The sequence below is a fragment of the Danio rerio genome, chromosome 14 (assembly GCF_052040795.2).
Source record: "Danio rerio strain M-AB ecotype USA chromosome 14, GRCz13ab, whole genome shotgun sequence".
Lineage (NCBI taxonomy): Eukaryota > Metazoa > Chordata > Actinopteri > Cypriniformes > Danionidae > Danio > Danio rerio.
Window position 1 is genome coordinate 37,384,460 of NC_141034.1, and position 17,202 is coordinate 37,401,661.

Here is a 17,202-nt window from a genome sequence, read left to right on the forward strand (position 1 = left end):
CCACCAGGAGGCACAAACAGCAGGCTCAGCCACATTTAATTATATGCAACGGTAACTCACTTCATTACCACGCTATATACCATTCAGGCAAACTTTTCCAGATTTCCAGGAGGAAGGCCAATCAAAGATCAAAACGCTGCAAGTAGCACATGTTAACATGTCCAAAAAGCCAATGGGGAGCATACAAGTGATTCTTGGGGCAGCTGAAAAAAAGGCAATACAAGCATATTCATCACATCACACATGACTGGGCGCATGTTGCGACCACCCTGCTCCCTCCGCTCCCCATGTCCATACAGCCCATCTCATATAGGATGCAGACTCCCATGGTTTCCACAGAGGAATATTTTTTTAATGTAGCTGGCCAAGGATGAAGAGGAAAGCGGATGGCGGGGAAGCAGAGCGTGCTTATATGCATGCACTACATGCTTGCACTATGTCATGTGTTTGTGTCGGTTGCTTCCAGAATGTGAGTGCATGTGGGCGTTTCTAGTACCTCCAGGGAAAAATTCTGCTCCTTAAAGAATTACATAATATCAAATCTTGGCCAAGTCAATCAATATTAGCTAGAATAGCAGAACGTTATTGAGAGTAGACGGAAAGGAGATTCAAAGAGATTGCATCACGAAAATGCGTATAGCTTAATGCATGCAAAGGGGCAATGCGTTGCGCATAACATTTAAGTGTTTCTTAAATGTCATCTAAGATTTTCTTGCAACAATAACTGCATTTGCAAATGGTGCAAAATGAGAGGAGATCCAATAAATATTAGTGTTTAATTTCAATTTAAACATGCATTCAAGATTGTGTTTCTATCTGCAGCCTTGCAAGCAATCACAAAAAGAGAGCGAGGGACTGTGTGTTGGTAGAGACAGATGCATCCTCCCAGGCTGAATGAAGAAAAGTATCAGATGTACAGATGGATGGATAAAAAAAGAGACAATTTAAGAAAGCATGTATGGTTTAGAAGGCTCTTTAACTCTTTAACACATACTCATTTAAAATGAATATGTAAGTATATACGCTCCACATCTCAATGAATAAGTAAATAAACCACTGAACTGCTCTTGAGGAATTCGATGGGAGCATATTGTTGATTGATGAAATAAATGGGAATGATTGTGTGATGGTTGTACAAAGGGCTGTAGATTCTGCTTGATGACACACGGCGTATCTCATCTCTGACAGCCTCATTGTCAGTTTCTGCATTTCCCACATTACATAAACCCCCCCAGCCGGCCTCACAACCCCCACATACTCTCTCACATCGAAGGTATCTATAGAAAATTTCTGGAATTTCTGTGCATTCTCATAGCAGCCCATGTGACACCACTCTTGTCACCTGACAGGATGTATGACCAAATAAGGCGAGATGAGACACAGGCAGCCTTAAAGGGGCAGTTGCAGTCTTGAAGGTTTCCTTTGAATGAACTGCAGAGAATGTATGAAACAGGTGCAGAGCAGCTTTTTGAAGACAGCGACTAGAATAGTCTACATAAACGTGATGCAATAATTGTGATGCATCACATAAATGCATCGAGTCGTATGACATGACTATGGAGGCTTGTTTACACCAATGCAATGCCAAGAAAGGGTCTTAGGCGTCAGGTTTTCACCTCAACACTCGTAACTCATTGCTCCTCCACACTGACACAATAAACTAAAGTGCATGTGAAGGCTGTGACTCCTATTAATAGGCCTGGTGACAGAAAACAGCTGCTGCACCAAACACCGCACATCCAACTGACAGCGTAATGATAAGGGAAATGAGAGAAAGAAAGAGAGGGAGAAAAGGAGAGAAAGGGAATATGAGATGCTTGCGAAATAACTGAGGAACTGAGAGGTCTTGAGGAGAGGGGAGAGTCTGATAAGGGCCACGTACACACTGCGAGGTGCGAGACTGACAGCCGCATTGAAATGCAGGAACGAATCCCCTAAATTATCGTTCTCTGAGGGTACGATCATGGAGGCAGTGTTTTCCATTGACAAGATTGTTGAATTGCCTTGTTCACACTCGAATAATGTCTGTATTAAAATAATGATATGAAGTCAAGCCCCTTTTTCTGTGCTCAAGACAGATGTAATCAATGACCTAAAATATAGAGACAGATAATAATCAACATAAATATGAAGTTATGATTTTGCCTGATATGGTATTTAAGAAATGTTGTAATAGTTTGAAAAAGGTGGCAATAAGAAACACTTACATTATAGAAATAGAATGGTTCCTCTAACTTTCTCTTAGGTTGTTTAAAAGGTTAGCTCATCCCAAAATTAAATTCATGTAACTAATTTCTAACCCTCATAGCGATTCAAACCCCTGACATCCCCAGACAAAATATTTTAGGTAAAATCACAGTGACTGAGGATACGTTTACACTTAAACGTTTTAGTTTTAAAACTGCGTTTTAGAATGAAAACAATCAACGTCCACACTGCACCTTTGAAAATGCACATCACTTGATCACAGTCACACTCTGGCATGCGCTACAGTGTATTCGGAGGTCCAAGCCCCAGGCAGTCAGCAGGTGCTTTGAGCACACCTCCCCAGGTGAGAGCAGCGCAGGTTGGACAGCTCATCAAGGATATACCGCTGGATCTCATCTCACTATAGTTGTTAAACATGATATTTAATTCATCTTATCTCTATCTAACGACTCTTTGGTCTTTTAAATCTATTACTTGTTCTCAGGTAACGTGTTTTGGCTGAGCACAAAGATAAGTTAATATGTTAATTCATGTAACCACATCCACTGATTCTGTTTTTTTGACTGATTGCTTGCCTTTATTTCCAATATTGTAGGAAATAAAGGCAAGGGTGATGCGGATGATGTTATAGTACCCTGTTCTATTTGAAGGTTTATCTGATGTGTCCTCGGGAGTTTGTTTTCCTCATCAAACTTGCAAAGTCTAAATGTAGAAGGAAAGGATGCAAGACTGAACTTTGCGCACTTAATATTGTGAAAAAGCCCCTAAAGCCTCAATTTTCTCAGTTTTTCCCCAATCCACACTGACACGGAGAAGCAGCGATTTAAAACCAAATGGCCTCCCCAGCGTTTCCAAAACTCCCTCGAAAACTCCAGGGTAGTGTGAACTGTAGGCGAAACCGTATAGTAAAACTTTTTAGTTTTACTAATTTAAACGTAGTTTAAACGTTTTAAAACAAAAACATATTAGTGTAAATGTAGCCTGTACTTGACATGCATAAATAGCACAGCATTCTCATGTACGCATACTCTATACTGACACTGAGAAGAAAAATCTGTTGAATAAAGTTGTTTTGTTGCATGTTCACACACAAATGTATTCTCATAGCTTGATAATATTCCAACTGAACAACTAAAAGCAGAGGGTCTGTTTAGAGGATGTTTTCTGGTATTTTTCTGGAATTTGAACAAGTCTTGCTGTCAACAGAGGATGAGGAAGCTCTCCAACTGGGTTCAGAAGATGAAAGAAGGTCTCAAAGGTTTGAAAGAATACAAGGATAAGGGATTAATAATGAAAAAATGCACATAAGCACACACATCACTTTGAATGGGTGCTCAGCCAAACAGCAAAAAGTGCAAAAATATATTCAACAAGGCGGCAACACCAAAGCTCTAGAAAGCATCTATAAATTGGTATTTTTGGAGTGATATTCATATTGGTTTTTATATAAGTGAATAATAATGCAATTTGATTTTTAAAGTAAACTAATCCTTTAACATTTTAAGATCAGCCATAAAGATTAGTGATATAATTTTACAGTTGTGTTGTAAACAATCATACGATTTGTCTCAAATACTCCACTAATTCTATTTTTATGAAACATATATTGTTCAGATCATTTATTTCAGTTTTTTGTATTTGAAGAGCATCAATTTTTCCCCTTTGTGTCTGTAAAGTTTCAGCTCAAAACTCCAATCAGAATATGTGTTATACCTTTCATAATATTGGATTTTCTGCCCTGATCACAGTGTATCTGAACACAATAAAGCTGATTTTCCAAACTGGGTTTTTATAATTGTACTGACATGTGGCTGTGGTGATAGAGTACAGATTTAAAATCGCTGTAATTCATTACAAACATGCACTGTTTTAAAAACATTTTAAACTTGTAAAACTCATTCTTGATCACATTTGATGATGATTGATGATCACAGCGAACTAAACAGATTTTTTAATCCCGGCTGCTTTGCACACGCCCTGTACTGATAATATGATTATACACGTTACTACAGAGACATGTTATTATGCGATTGTCAATCAATTCGGTGTTCGGGGAAACCGCACTCCTATGTTGTGGTTGGCCTGAAAATTGGAGGGATTTGGATCCTAATTTAACGTCAGGATATAAAAAAGGGCCTTGTTGTGTTTATATCACCCCAATATGACTGTGGACACACTATATGTACACAGAGTTCTGTCCAAACAGCTTACAAAAGATCATTTTCATCATAGGTGCCCTTTAAAATGCCTTGACTATTTTCCCATGAACGCTATTCCAAGCCCTCACTGCTAATTCTAAACATCCTTTTAAAGCTAATAGTAATAGTTGATTTCAGTTTGTACTTTTCAAGTGTTGTACTTTAAAGAGAGAATGTATTCTCCAACAAGGAAACACAACAAAACCATTTGTCATTTTTAGTCTACTGTGTGTTTGGATCTTTTGAAGTCTTCTTCAAGTTGTAGGATATAAAGTGCCATTGAAAAACAAAACTGATTATCGAAGCAATGTTGTTGCTGAACAATGCTTAGAAGCACTTTAGCTGTGCAATAATTGCACATCTTTGATTGTTTCTTAACCAAGCAGAATGAAGCATTCAGCCGGCCAGTAGAGTTATAAAAATATAAAACATATAATAAAAAAAGGGTTTGGCCAAATTATATTGTAGTCCTACAATAAAGCAATGCAAGTTTTTTTTTAAATTACATTTTAAAATGTGAAATTACATAGTTCATCAGAAAAAAACTCTTTCCCTCAAATCATGCAGCATGTTTTTTGTTTAGCTTGGATTTCTTTACTTTGTTCAGAGTGAATTTCATCATATAACGTGGTTGTCACTTGCTGCACGTGTACAAAACAGGATTAAGCTCTCTGAAGAGGAGCAGCATCTGAATTTAGCTGCAGTGTGTACGTGGTGAGGTGTTGTAGGTGTCGAGAAGAGGAGTGAATAAGAGAATCGGGCCCAGAAAGCAAGATAAACAGAGAAGACCGAACTAAAGCAGGAACGCAACCATGAGAAAGATATGACTGGACTGAAAATGACTCTGGGGGGAGGGTAACTCAAAATGTTTGCTGATGAACAAACGGCAATGAGAAAGCATGATCATAGAGAGGCTTCTAAACAGCAGAAGCTGATTCCTTTATGTTGTCCAACACACATTTTGCATTGTTAATAATGCGCTCATGCATCTGGAGCGTTGCATAAACGCCCTGTCGGATACGGCACAAACACATTTATGTGGCTGAACGCATATGAGAGATGCAGAAATATGCAACAGAGACAGGAAAACAGCGACAGAGAGAGCAGAAGCGAGAGAGGCAGCCAGTCTGTAGGGATGCAAGTAGGGGGAGGAATTTAGTTTCCATGGCAACACGCGAAAGGCTGAGCTCTAGGTGTCCGTTCCAGCTCTAACTGCGTTGCACTGCACCGGCCCTCGCCTCGCCTCTCCTCGCTCCCCCATCCTCCCCCACTCGCCTTCCTTCTGCAGCTCCCTCTTCATCCCTCCCTTCCACCTCAAACCCCTCCTAATGTGTGGAAGACACGACACCACATTCAGCTCAGCATCAGCCTGCTCTGCTGTCAACAGAACACCGCTGCCTTGCGCTTTGATGTAGACAATGGAGGCTCTCTGTTCTCAACGCGGCGGTCCCACGCTCTTCAGCCACGACCCGAGACCACACCCACACTGCCATCTCCACCTCACGCCCCCCATCTCCGCTCATCTGAAACGCCAGCGCCTGCAGGCACTGTGCCGCCACATGCCGCTGGGGGTGCTGTGATTGGGAGGACGTGAAAATGAGAGCTCACACAGAGTATTTCTGAAAGACTGTGTGATTACAGCATCATCATGGCTTATTTCTTCCTGTTTCAGCCTGGTTACAATCTGCATATGCCGACATGTAACTGCACCACAACCATTCATGTGTATATACACTAATATGAATGTGCATACTTTCACAATCAGACAGTGGTCAAAATCAAACCAGTGAGAATTACTGTATATACACATTTTGTCAACTCTAAAGTTTAATATATCACACAAAACATCCATATTTTCAGCTATATCACACAAAACAAAATACAAGCACATGCATGATCAGAAAAACAGCACATTGGTAGGCTGTTAAATGCACTTTTTCATGTTTTTTTATGTAAAACATACTCTAGACCAGGATTTTTAAACTGTGAGACACACCTCACCAGGGGGGGCGCCAGCACCTATCGAGGGGGGTTTGAGAATTTGAGGCGTGCACTCGAGTAAATTATAATGACAATTTTTATGCATTCACTCGAGTGAATCTGATTAACGTTAGCTCCACAGCTAACTATCAGGCCCCTGTAGAGTTACTGCATTTGAGTAAAATATATACAAATAAAATGGACTGGGTGCTTTTGAAAATGAATGACAGTGAATGAATGAAAGTAAAACCGGTGAGCGTCCGACAAAAAAGTGCCCTTCTGAATCAAATCAGCAGGATGCCCTTCTGGATCTTTCCTTTACTTTGAGGACACTACTGACTACGTTTACATGGACATCAGTAATGGTTATTTTCCTTAATCTGAATAAGACAGTAATATAATTAAGGTGTTATGTAAAGTGCTTTTTAAATGTTGCATTACCAGGCTATTCACGAGTCTCACGAAATGTTGGGTGTTTCACCTTTCATTTATCGACTTTAACTGCAGTTCGGCAGTTTCACATTTACTCATGAATACTTCATTTATGCCCCCATGACAAACTGGGGTATTAGACGCGAATCTAGAGTAAGGACTGGTGGAAGGGTGCAGTTTTATTGTAATTTGATACCCCACGCCATATAGAAAGACAAAAAGCTTCCGCATTACGGGATGTGTGTGTGTGTGTGCGGTCCTTTACTGACAGCCGTGTGTATGCATCTTGTCGCAAAATGCAGCGTTAAGTCCTACATGATGATAATAGTTTGTTTGACAGCAGCATTTACTTCAATAATGCTACTAATGTCTTAATCTGATTTCTGTTCAGTTCAATTATGAGTAATAAAAAAAGTAATAAAAAATCATTGTTTACATGGTAGAGCATTGTCTTAATCATATTAAAATCTTATTAAAGTATTGTTGCCCATGTAAACATACTCACTGTTCGACTCGGCCACACTATCGGGACTCTGTGAACTTGGATTTGCAATTTGAAGCAGCATTTTCTGTATGTACGTACATTAAACGTAGGCTGTGGCTCACACTTTTTGACAGTGGAAGATGATTTACGGTTAGTCGTGTCAGGAATCCGACCACAGATTAGCATGTTGTCCTCACAGAAAAAGGCTCAGCCATTGCACTGAGGCAGGTAAGCTATTTATTTATGTTTCAATGTAATTAATGCAGCAAGTAAAATGTGAATGATGTTTGCACATGCATAATAATTTTGGCTTGGAGGAGGGGTGCCTTGGGGGACGCGAGTGAAATTGGACAAACTAGGGGGCGTATGTCCTAAAAGTTTGAAAACCCCTACTCCCCTACAGACCAGGGCTGCCCAAACTTTTTTTTTTGAAGGGTCAAAGACCAAACATTATTGAGGCCTGTGGGCTGAAGTTAAATATACCAAACTGCGTTACACTAAATAGTCCATGAATAATATGCTAATTTATTTACTAATATTTATAAATAACTACAAAACATTGCTTTAAATTATATTAGCTAATGCACTATATTAAAAAACAGTAAAAACGTAAACAGTCCCATAACACAATGGAGTTCATTGCTGAATACATAAGCTGCACCTGCTTTTGCCTTGATTTGCTCGACGATGTCTTTTGTATTGCTCTCTATCCGTCAAGCATCAGTATTTACATTTTTTAAAAATCAGATTCATTCATTCATTCATTTATTCATTTATTTTCTTTTTGGCTTAGTCCTTTTATTAATCAGCAGATGCCCTTCCAGCTACAACCTAGCACTGGGAAACACCCATACACTCTTGCATTCACACTCATACACTATGAAACATTTAGCTTATTCAATTTACCTATAGCACATGTCTTTGGACTGTGGGGGAAACCAGGGTACCCAGAGAAAACCCACGCAAACACAGGCAGAACATGCAAACTCTACACAAAAATGCCAACTGACCCAGCCGGGGCTCGAATCAGCAACTTTCTTGCTGTGAGGTGATCGTGTGCCACCACGATGCCCAAAATCAGATTCATTTACAAATCAAAACAAAAAGTTACATTAAATTCAAAATAGCAATCTCTGTCAAAAATATTCACCACAACCACCTCCCCATCATTCTCCTTCTCATCCCAAATGGGACGGTGGGCCAAATCAAAGGTAAGCATGGGCCAATTTTGGCCTGAGGGTCCTAGATCTCTGCTCTAGACAAAATATGCATGTATTTTATAGTCTTGTCAGTTTAAACTCCTCATTTGCAATTTTCTAAGAACACAGACACAAAGTGTTTATACAGAAAACCATCTGTCAGAGGATGCACAGGGTTACACAGAGAAAACACAAAAATTCACACAATGTTGTGGAAATTGTATGTGTATCAATATACAGGGTGATTCACTTTTTACTTTTACTTCCATCATGTTTCTTTGATTAAATACAGATTTTCCAAGTTGTGGTATTCTTTTTAAATCACCCTGTCCTTGGTCTCGGAAACAGTATCATTTATTAACAACAGAATTCTAAGCACATCTCAACTAGGCCTTGTCCACCTTGTGCAAAACTTTGACAGGAATTATTTATATTCAGGATATACTGACATGTTTCCAGAACAAAATTGAGAACGAAAATCAAACTGAAAGGGAGAATAACTCCCTTTAAAGTGGACTTTGTAACTTTATAGAACTTTTTTTATGCTCAAACAAATAAATGACACACAGAATGAACTTGAAAAATACAATGAACAACAGCAAAGAGCAGATTTTCAGATTTCAGAGACACTAAAAAATCTAAGTTTACACTATATTTGCATAAGAAACTGTTTAAAAAGCTGTGCAGTCTGCTGTAAGTGAACAACACACAGATGACGGTTTTATCAACAGTCTAAAACTCTCTTACACTTATCTTAGAGACGTCAGGCTGTCCTTAACTGTTAGCTGTTCAGCTCCTACACAGCTGTTATATGTAAGGAATCCACAATTTTTTTGTTCAGAAAAAAAGCAGCCACTAACCTTTGGTGTCTCTACATGAGAGCGGCTTACTAGTCCAGCCACTCTCTCCAGCTTCTGAGAGCTCCTCCTGCTGGTCACACGCACACGTGACACACCCTCTTCACCTGATGTCTAAAAGATCAAATCACACAGCATCAGTATACAGCACAGACTAACAAAAAAAAGCATCAACACTACATAAACTGTTATAACCGAGTGTTTAAAATTGGGGGTTCGGCCTAGAAAAGCCAGTTATTACTATCCTTAACATGTTGTAGAATTTTTATTTTTTTTCAAGTACTGTATATTGTGCCAAAAAGTTCGAGATTCCAAATCAGACTTCCCAGGTCAATACAAAAAGTCCAAGAGACCAGATTCTTTTTTGGGGGAAAAAATATTCCCACAATAATTATTTCAGTGCTAAAACAACACAATTATTAATATTTGATTGGGACAACTTTATTTTTTATGTTCAAACCACATAGATTTGTTAAAAATGTTAACTTAACGATTGGTGTTGGGACAACATGAATGAATTGGTGTGGAACCCTGCATTTTTACACTGTATATAAAGGTGACGTCCTCCTGGAAGTTTTTTTTTTTTTTAATTCATGCTTTTCTCTGCCTGTAATTAATTGGAAATGATATATCTATAATCACTAGTAGATAGTCATGATTAAATAATGAACCATCCAGCCCCCCACCAGATGGGGCTTTATGGCAGAGTGGCCCATCACATGAAAGCCTGCATGGAGTTTTGAAGGACTCCAAGATGAAAAATAAGATTCTTTGGACTGATGAGACCAAGATACTTTTTGGCCATAATTCTAAGTGGTATGTGTGGAGAAAACCAGGCACTGCTCATCACCTGTCCAATACAGTCCCAAAAGTGAAGCATGGTGGTGGCAGCATCATGCTGTGGGAGTGTTTTTCAACTACAGGAACAGGACGACTGGTTGCAGTCGAAGAAAAGATGAAGCCCAGTACAGGGATATCCTGGATAAAAGAGTTCTTCAGAGTGCTCAGGACTTCAGACAGGGCTGAAGGTTTACCTTCCAACACAACAATGACCCTAAGCACACAGCTAAAATAACTTTTTAGCTGTGTGGAGTGGCTTCAAGACAACTAAGTGACCTAGCCTAGACATTTCTGGAGAGACCTAAAAAATAGCTGTCCACCAACGTTTGCCATCCAACCTGACAGAACTGGAGAGGATCTGCAAGGAGGAATGGAGGAGGATCCCTAAATCCAAGTGTGAAAACTTATTGCATCTTTCCCAAAAAGACTCACAGCTGTATTAGATGAAAAGGGTACCTCTACTTAATACTGAGCAAAGGGTTTGAATACTTAGGACCATGTGATATTTCAGTTTTTCTTTTTTAATAAATCTGCAAAAAATGTCCACAATTCTGTGTTTTTCTGTCAATGGGTTAATGTGTAATGAGGAAAAATGAACTTGATAAAAATGATTTTAGCAAATGGCTGCAACATTAAAAAGAGTGAAAAATGAAAGGGGGTCTGAATACTTCATAGATATACAATATGTTTAAAAACACTGTGGTATTACACATTACATTATATTATTCTGTATTATACACAGCTCTGGGAAAATAAGTAAAAGACCACTCGGAAATTCTCAATATCTCTGGATTTAAATTTTATAGTTATCTGTTTGTGTAAAACGCAGCTTTTGTTTTGTTCTGCAAACTACTGATGACATTTCTTTAAAATAAAGAATTGAAAGAAATGTATAAACCTTTATAATATAAAACAAATATTAATGTTTTTTTACTCAAATCCACTCCTAATAAATCTCACAGGAGAAGAGCTTTCATTATACACTGTAAAGAAATCCTGGTTGCCTTAATTTTTTTAGGCTGAATCAAATTAACCCTATGAGTCCATTGAACTCATATTATGCTAAACTGACGTAAAACAGCATAACTTATAAAAATAAGTTAGAATGTGATTAAATTAGTTTAATAAGTTACAATGACTTAAACATATGCTTGCCTAATTTTTTAACAGGGTACAGCATTTCAGACCAAAATAATGAACTCGGACGAAACTTCATTCCATTAGTTCCTACCTGTTTAACATAAAACATCCCGCACTCACACGCCACAGGCAGCAGAGGGCAGCCTTTAGAAAAGGCCATGACAGCAGATGTAACAAAGCCTTTCTCACTGTCCCTTCCAAAAACAGTGACAAACTCAACTCTAGAATGTTCTTTTAGAATCTGTCCTGTAGAGACTCAGATAGCAGTGTGTGTTTGTATAAACACAAACACACAGAGGCATGCATGTTTACAACATTAGGCCAAGCCACGCCCACATAAGGTGAATCAAACAACAACATTAAAAAGAAAAATCAGGAAACATTTAACAAAAGACAAAGCAAATTTACCGTTTTTGTCATTGCCTTCATTGGACCACCATGAACTGAACTGAAAAGTGGTTGCCAAGCTCCAGGTTTGCCGTCACATTATCATCAGCAGCAGAGCTGTGAGCTGGACACTGCGGCTGAGAACATGCTGCAGTCTCAAAGCCAGAGAGGAACATCGAGGCGCTGCTGGTGTCCAGTGCCATTGAATCACTGCTGACACATGACATACTGCTCGCAATATACACTGGGCTAGATCATGAGCAGCCTGATTAAACATTTGCAGCCAATATTCCCAGATATAAAACTGATGCTTAATTATGTAACGTTTATATTACTGACTGTAACTGCGGCTAATAAGGGAAGACCCACTGCCCTTTGCTGTTTAACATAAAGGCTTTGAGATGATTATTTCAGGTTCTTTTTTTCCTTTCCTTCTGCACCAAATCAGGGAATTTGCAGATTCATTTCATTTAACATCTCTCAGGTGACCGCACGCTATGAATGCTAATGAAGCCTGAGCTGGACATTTACTCAGATCCAGCCTCGCTCGCTCTGAGGGAACCAGAAAACCAGCCTGTGTCTGGACATACGCAGTGAGGCCCGCGACGCTCTCCAGCACACATCACATACTGACCCCTGCAGTATTTCTGAGGAATGTGTGTCATTATTGAATATTGCTACTGGAAACTCTGCCAACCGATGATTTGAATTGGGGAGAATGCTTATACATGTGTGTGTGTTTGTGTGTATGTGTGTATGTGTGTGTGTGTGTGTGTTTTGTACATACAGTTGAAGTCAAAATTATTTGCCCTCCTGTGAATTTCTTTTTCAAATATTTCACAAATGATGTTTAACAGAACAAGACATTTTTCACAGTGTTTCCTATAATATTTTTGTTTCTGGAGAAAGTCTTATTTGTTTTATTTTGGCTAGAATAAAAGCAGTTTTAATTAAAAAAAAAAAAAAAAAAACATTTTAAGTTCAATAATATTATTAATAATTTTTTCGATTGTCTACAGCAGGGGTTCCCAAATTTTTTAGTCTACGATCCCAAAATAACAATGCCAGTGACTTGTGACCCCCACATTCCTCTGAGGTGGTTATTAATATACAAATGTTGCACACAAAACAATAGGCCTATGTAAACATGAGCATATTGTCAAGACAAAAAGTGCAACAGTCTAACAACCGTAGGCTATATGTTATGTAGTCATTTTTTAATTTGTTACATTTAATATTAAACTTAACTATTAAGACTGATGGACACAATGTTTTCAGCACAAATCTATTCTTGGTTTAATTTTGGAGACTGCCAATCAGAGATCATCCTTAATGTTCAGTCGTGGCCTGTATTTACTTTTTTATGTATTTGATTGCACTTAATGTGTCAGAAAGTTTATCCTGGTGCTATAAAATCAATCTGCTACAGCTGATGCTATTGCTGTATTGGTAATCTAACATAAACACAATCTTATGACAAAAATTATTAAAAATGGCTTTTTATTTGCATGTTGTTGCTTTTTTATATAAATATTAACTACTATTTTTTTCTTCTGTGGTTTATGGATTATATATGGTCATTCTAATAGTTTTAAACAAAATGTATTTGACTTTTGAAAATCACCTATCATTGTCCCATGATACCCCAGACGGTTCCGACACCCACTTTGGGAACCACTGGTCTATTGAGCAAACCATTTTTATACAATGATTTGCCTAATTACCCTAACTTGCCTAATTAACCTAGTTAAGCCTTTAAATGTAACATAAAAATATCCAGTAAAATATTATGTACTGTCATCATGGCAAAGATAACATAAGTCAGTTATTAGAAATAATTTATTAAAACTATTATGTTTAGAAATGTGTTGAAATTGGGGAACAATATAAAAATGACCTAATAATTCATGAAGGCTAATAATTATGACTTTAACTGCATATATTGTTACTTTATTATAGTATTATTTTCTTAAGCAAACTGTTTTCAATTACCTCAGCAGCCCTATAAATATTTTAATCAAGCAAGCAAAAAAGCTGAGCAAATATATGGGATGTTCGCTGAAAACAGAAAACAATATATTATGTATTGCAGTATAATATCAGTGTGTCTATTAAACGATTAATCCAGAGCAATCTTGCTATTACTGACCCTTTTGGCACAATCAGAATTGATAGACTTCAGAGTAAGTTCAAAAATCCTAAAAATGTAGCATCATTACATGACTGATGTGCAGTTTTTTCAGTTTCTGTGATCTCGTCACCTTAGAATTATAAGGTTCTATCTGACATTTTTATCAAAATTGAGTTATTGACATATTCTTATTAAATGACAACTTATTTACTTTATGGGATGTTTTTTATAAGTTGTTTACATTTTAAGACTTTTTATTTAAAAACACAAATGTTACACACATACTGTTTGCTATGGAATGCAAAAACTTTGAAGCTCAATAACTCAAAGTCATTCAGAATGCAGATAGAACCTTATAATTCCAAAGTGAAGATATATAAAACCAAGTTTTGAATGTATTAGTAAGAATTTTAGCCTCATTCCAGATTTTCTGTAAACAAGAGCTAAAACCACTGTTCAATTAAAATAAGCTTTTAAAAAATCCCTTTCTTCCCTGTTTAAAAAAACGTTTAGACTGACAAAAAAGAAAGTAGCTAAAGATGGCTTGTTATTGTTCATCAATAAAGGATTATGCATTTTAATTATGCATCAATTGTATCAAATTTTAGTATCTAAATTTCAGATAATTTAAAACTGTTGTTAGTGGGTGCTCAAGACAACTCAAAATAATAAGCCACAAAAGTCATAAAATAAACTCTAAATCTAAAAGCTAAATATTTCTAGTGTACATTCCCCTTATCATCAATTATCTTGAAAGAAATAAAAATAAATAAATAAATAAATGCAGGGCTAATAGTAAAAAATCATTTCAAGACCAGAAAGAAATGTGGTTAATGAATCAAACTAACTCTCCTAACTAACTAGACTTTTTTAAATTAAAATACAAATGGTCTTATAATATTGACCTCAGTTTATATATATATATATATATATATATTGTGACAAATCCTTTTTCCTTTAACCTTATAAATGATGAAAAACTGCACAAGTCAAGGCCTCTGAATATACAACGTTGATTTTAGTGAGTATAAAAGTTTGAAAACTACTGATCTAAAATCAAGGAGAAAATGTTTTCTGCAATCTTGTAAAGCATCAGTCACAGGCCGCTGCAGTACTACACGAAGAGACACTATTTTTGTATTTTTGTGTGTACCCTCAGAGAGACCACAGAGTGATCCTCCCTTACCGCAGCTGCTTTTAACAGAATCCAGTCCGAAGTTGAGGTTATTTTCTGCGTTCTCCCTATAAATACTTTAAATGGTCACATGATTGCAGACACTTGTAATGAAAGGTCCAGGTGACATCATCACACAGCCCACCAAAGAGCACTGGATGTTATCACTGCAGAGCTTTCTAGATATATGACTAATGTTCTGTAGTGTCTGTAACTTCCACATGAACTCTCTTCCATCCTTTCCCTCTTTTTTTCTATTTTTGTCCAGCACCTCTCTTTAAACTCCACCATGCATAGGACAGATGCAAATGTACTAGGGCTGCACAACTTATTGTTTTAGCATTAATATCGTAATGTGATCATTCGCAATAGTTACATTGCAACATATGCAATGTTTATTAGGATTTTAAAAGCATTCAAGCATAAGAAATGTTACCATTTGTAATTTTTAAAAACTATGCAGTATTTTTTTACATGTAATTATTTATTATTGTGCCTGAATAAGTTTGGACTCCTCAGAAAGTGTGTGTAAATCACTGTTTATTTAATTTGTATCCTTTTCTCTATTCTATTTATCTATAAGCGTAGACTGTTTTTTATATTTTATGCATGATTCACTCCCCTACAGAATCATCCCAATCAATCTAAAATTATTCATTCTTTTCAAACAGAGATATTCAAGTCATCTGGAGAAATGGTATTCATATCGCAATGTACACTCACTGGCCACTTTATTAGGTACACCTAACTAGTACCCTGCTTGGGCAGAATTATTAATGATAAAAGGATATGAGATTTTGGATCAACAAAAGGGAAAGTAATGGCATATATAATCAAATGAAGGTGTTTTTTCTTTTGCACTTTTACCTCCAGTGTGTCCACTGAGCTGCTGTCTTTAACTCCATTCTGTGCTGCATTCATTTGCAGGGTTACCTCGTAGCATTCCTGAATATCTGAAAATAATGGAAGAGCGATGTCATTGAATGAATCCTTTTCAATAATGCAGCTATTTATGCTGAAATATGTATTGCGTTTTAGACTGATAACAAAAGTATGCAAGGCAAGCTGATAGCGCTATAACATTACTTGTATAAAAAACACTGAATAAAAACTATGAAAAATTTTTATATGATGTTGGAATTTCAACATGCTTTAAAATCTTTCAACCAATAAAGAGCAGCATAGGCATACTATACATTTCTTAATTTGCATTCTATCAGCCTGATCTCATTAGGAAACGTTTTGTAAGTTTAGTGGCTAGTTCATATGAATTTATATGAGTTGAACAATTTTAAAAAGGAAGCGTGGTACCAAACCCCGCCCCTAAACATAACCATCATTGGGGATTAAGCAGGTCATACTAAATTGTACGAATGAGATTAAACGAATTCATAGGAATTAGCCACTAAATCAAAAAGTTACAAATTGCCGTAAGATCATGTTGGTTCCACAGACAAAATAGACATTTGAGAAACAATAATGGATATATAAATATATAAATTTAGGGCTGCTCGATTCAAAATGAGAACTTTTGCTTAAAATCAAGATAACAATTTTCTCAAGATTTTGCAGATGTGAAATAAAGGTTAATATGAGTAGGCTATTATTATTGTTATTTCTCAAGCATATGGTAAAACAACAATAATAACATTAGGCCTGTGTGTAGGTCTACTGTTTTTAAATTGCTCAATTTTGTGTAGACATGGACTGGTGGACTTGAACAGACTTTAAATTTGTCCTGGTTGTTAATTCACAGTAAAGTGATGGCATCATGATACAATTATTCATAATTCTAAAGTTGAATTATTATGTTTGAGACAATCTGTCATTGACAACATTATTAGACTTTTTTTACTGGTAAAACGAGACATTTGTCATTATCAGATTCCTTCTTGCATTATATTCCAAATTATATAGGCAAGATTAGTTAAACGGACACCGTAAAACATTTTTTTTCATGCACAACACTTTGCATTCACTATGAAAGATAAACATATCAAATGCTTGTCGTAATCATAACTTTAAAATGCAATATGAACATGTAAATGATGTGCGCGCTTTTAGTTTCACTTTTACTTCTGAGTGTGCTGAGTTGTCACTTTGAGAAAAAAACACACGGAAATCATACTTCCCTCGCGGCTCTGAAACAATCACTCTGTGGAACAAACTGAA

The 17,202-nt window shown here is 36.9% G+C and overlaps 1 protein-coding gene across 15 annotated transcripts in view; it reads right to left on the reverse strand.

Moving 5' to 3' along the window:
• The window catches only part of dlg3 (discs, large homolog 3 (Drosophila)), a 152,005-nt gene that overhangs the window by 119,697 nt on the left and 15,106 nt on the right, over positions 1 to 17,202 (reverse strand). For all 15 annotated transcript variants that reach the window (XM_087281748.1, XM_087281745.1, XM_087281736.1 and 12 more), the window contains exons 3-4: positions 15,898 to 15,983; positions 9,362 to 9,472 (exon numbers count right to left, since the gene is read on the reverse strand). In XM_087281748.1, the coding sequence (XP_087137874.1) occupies positions 9,362 to 9,472; positions 15,898 to 15,983 (197 nt within the window). The remainder of the gene's footprint in view (positions 1 to 9,361; positions 9,473 to 15,897; positions 15,984 to 17,202) is intronic.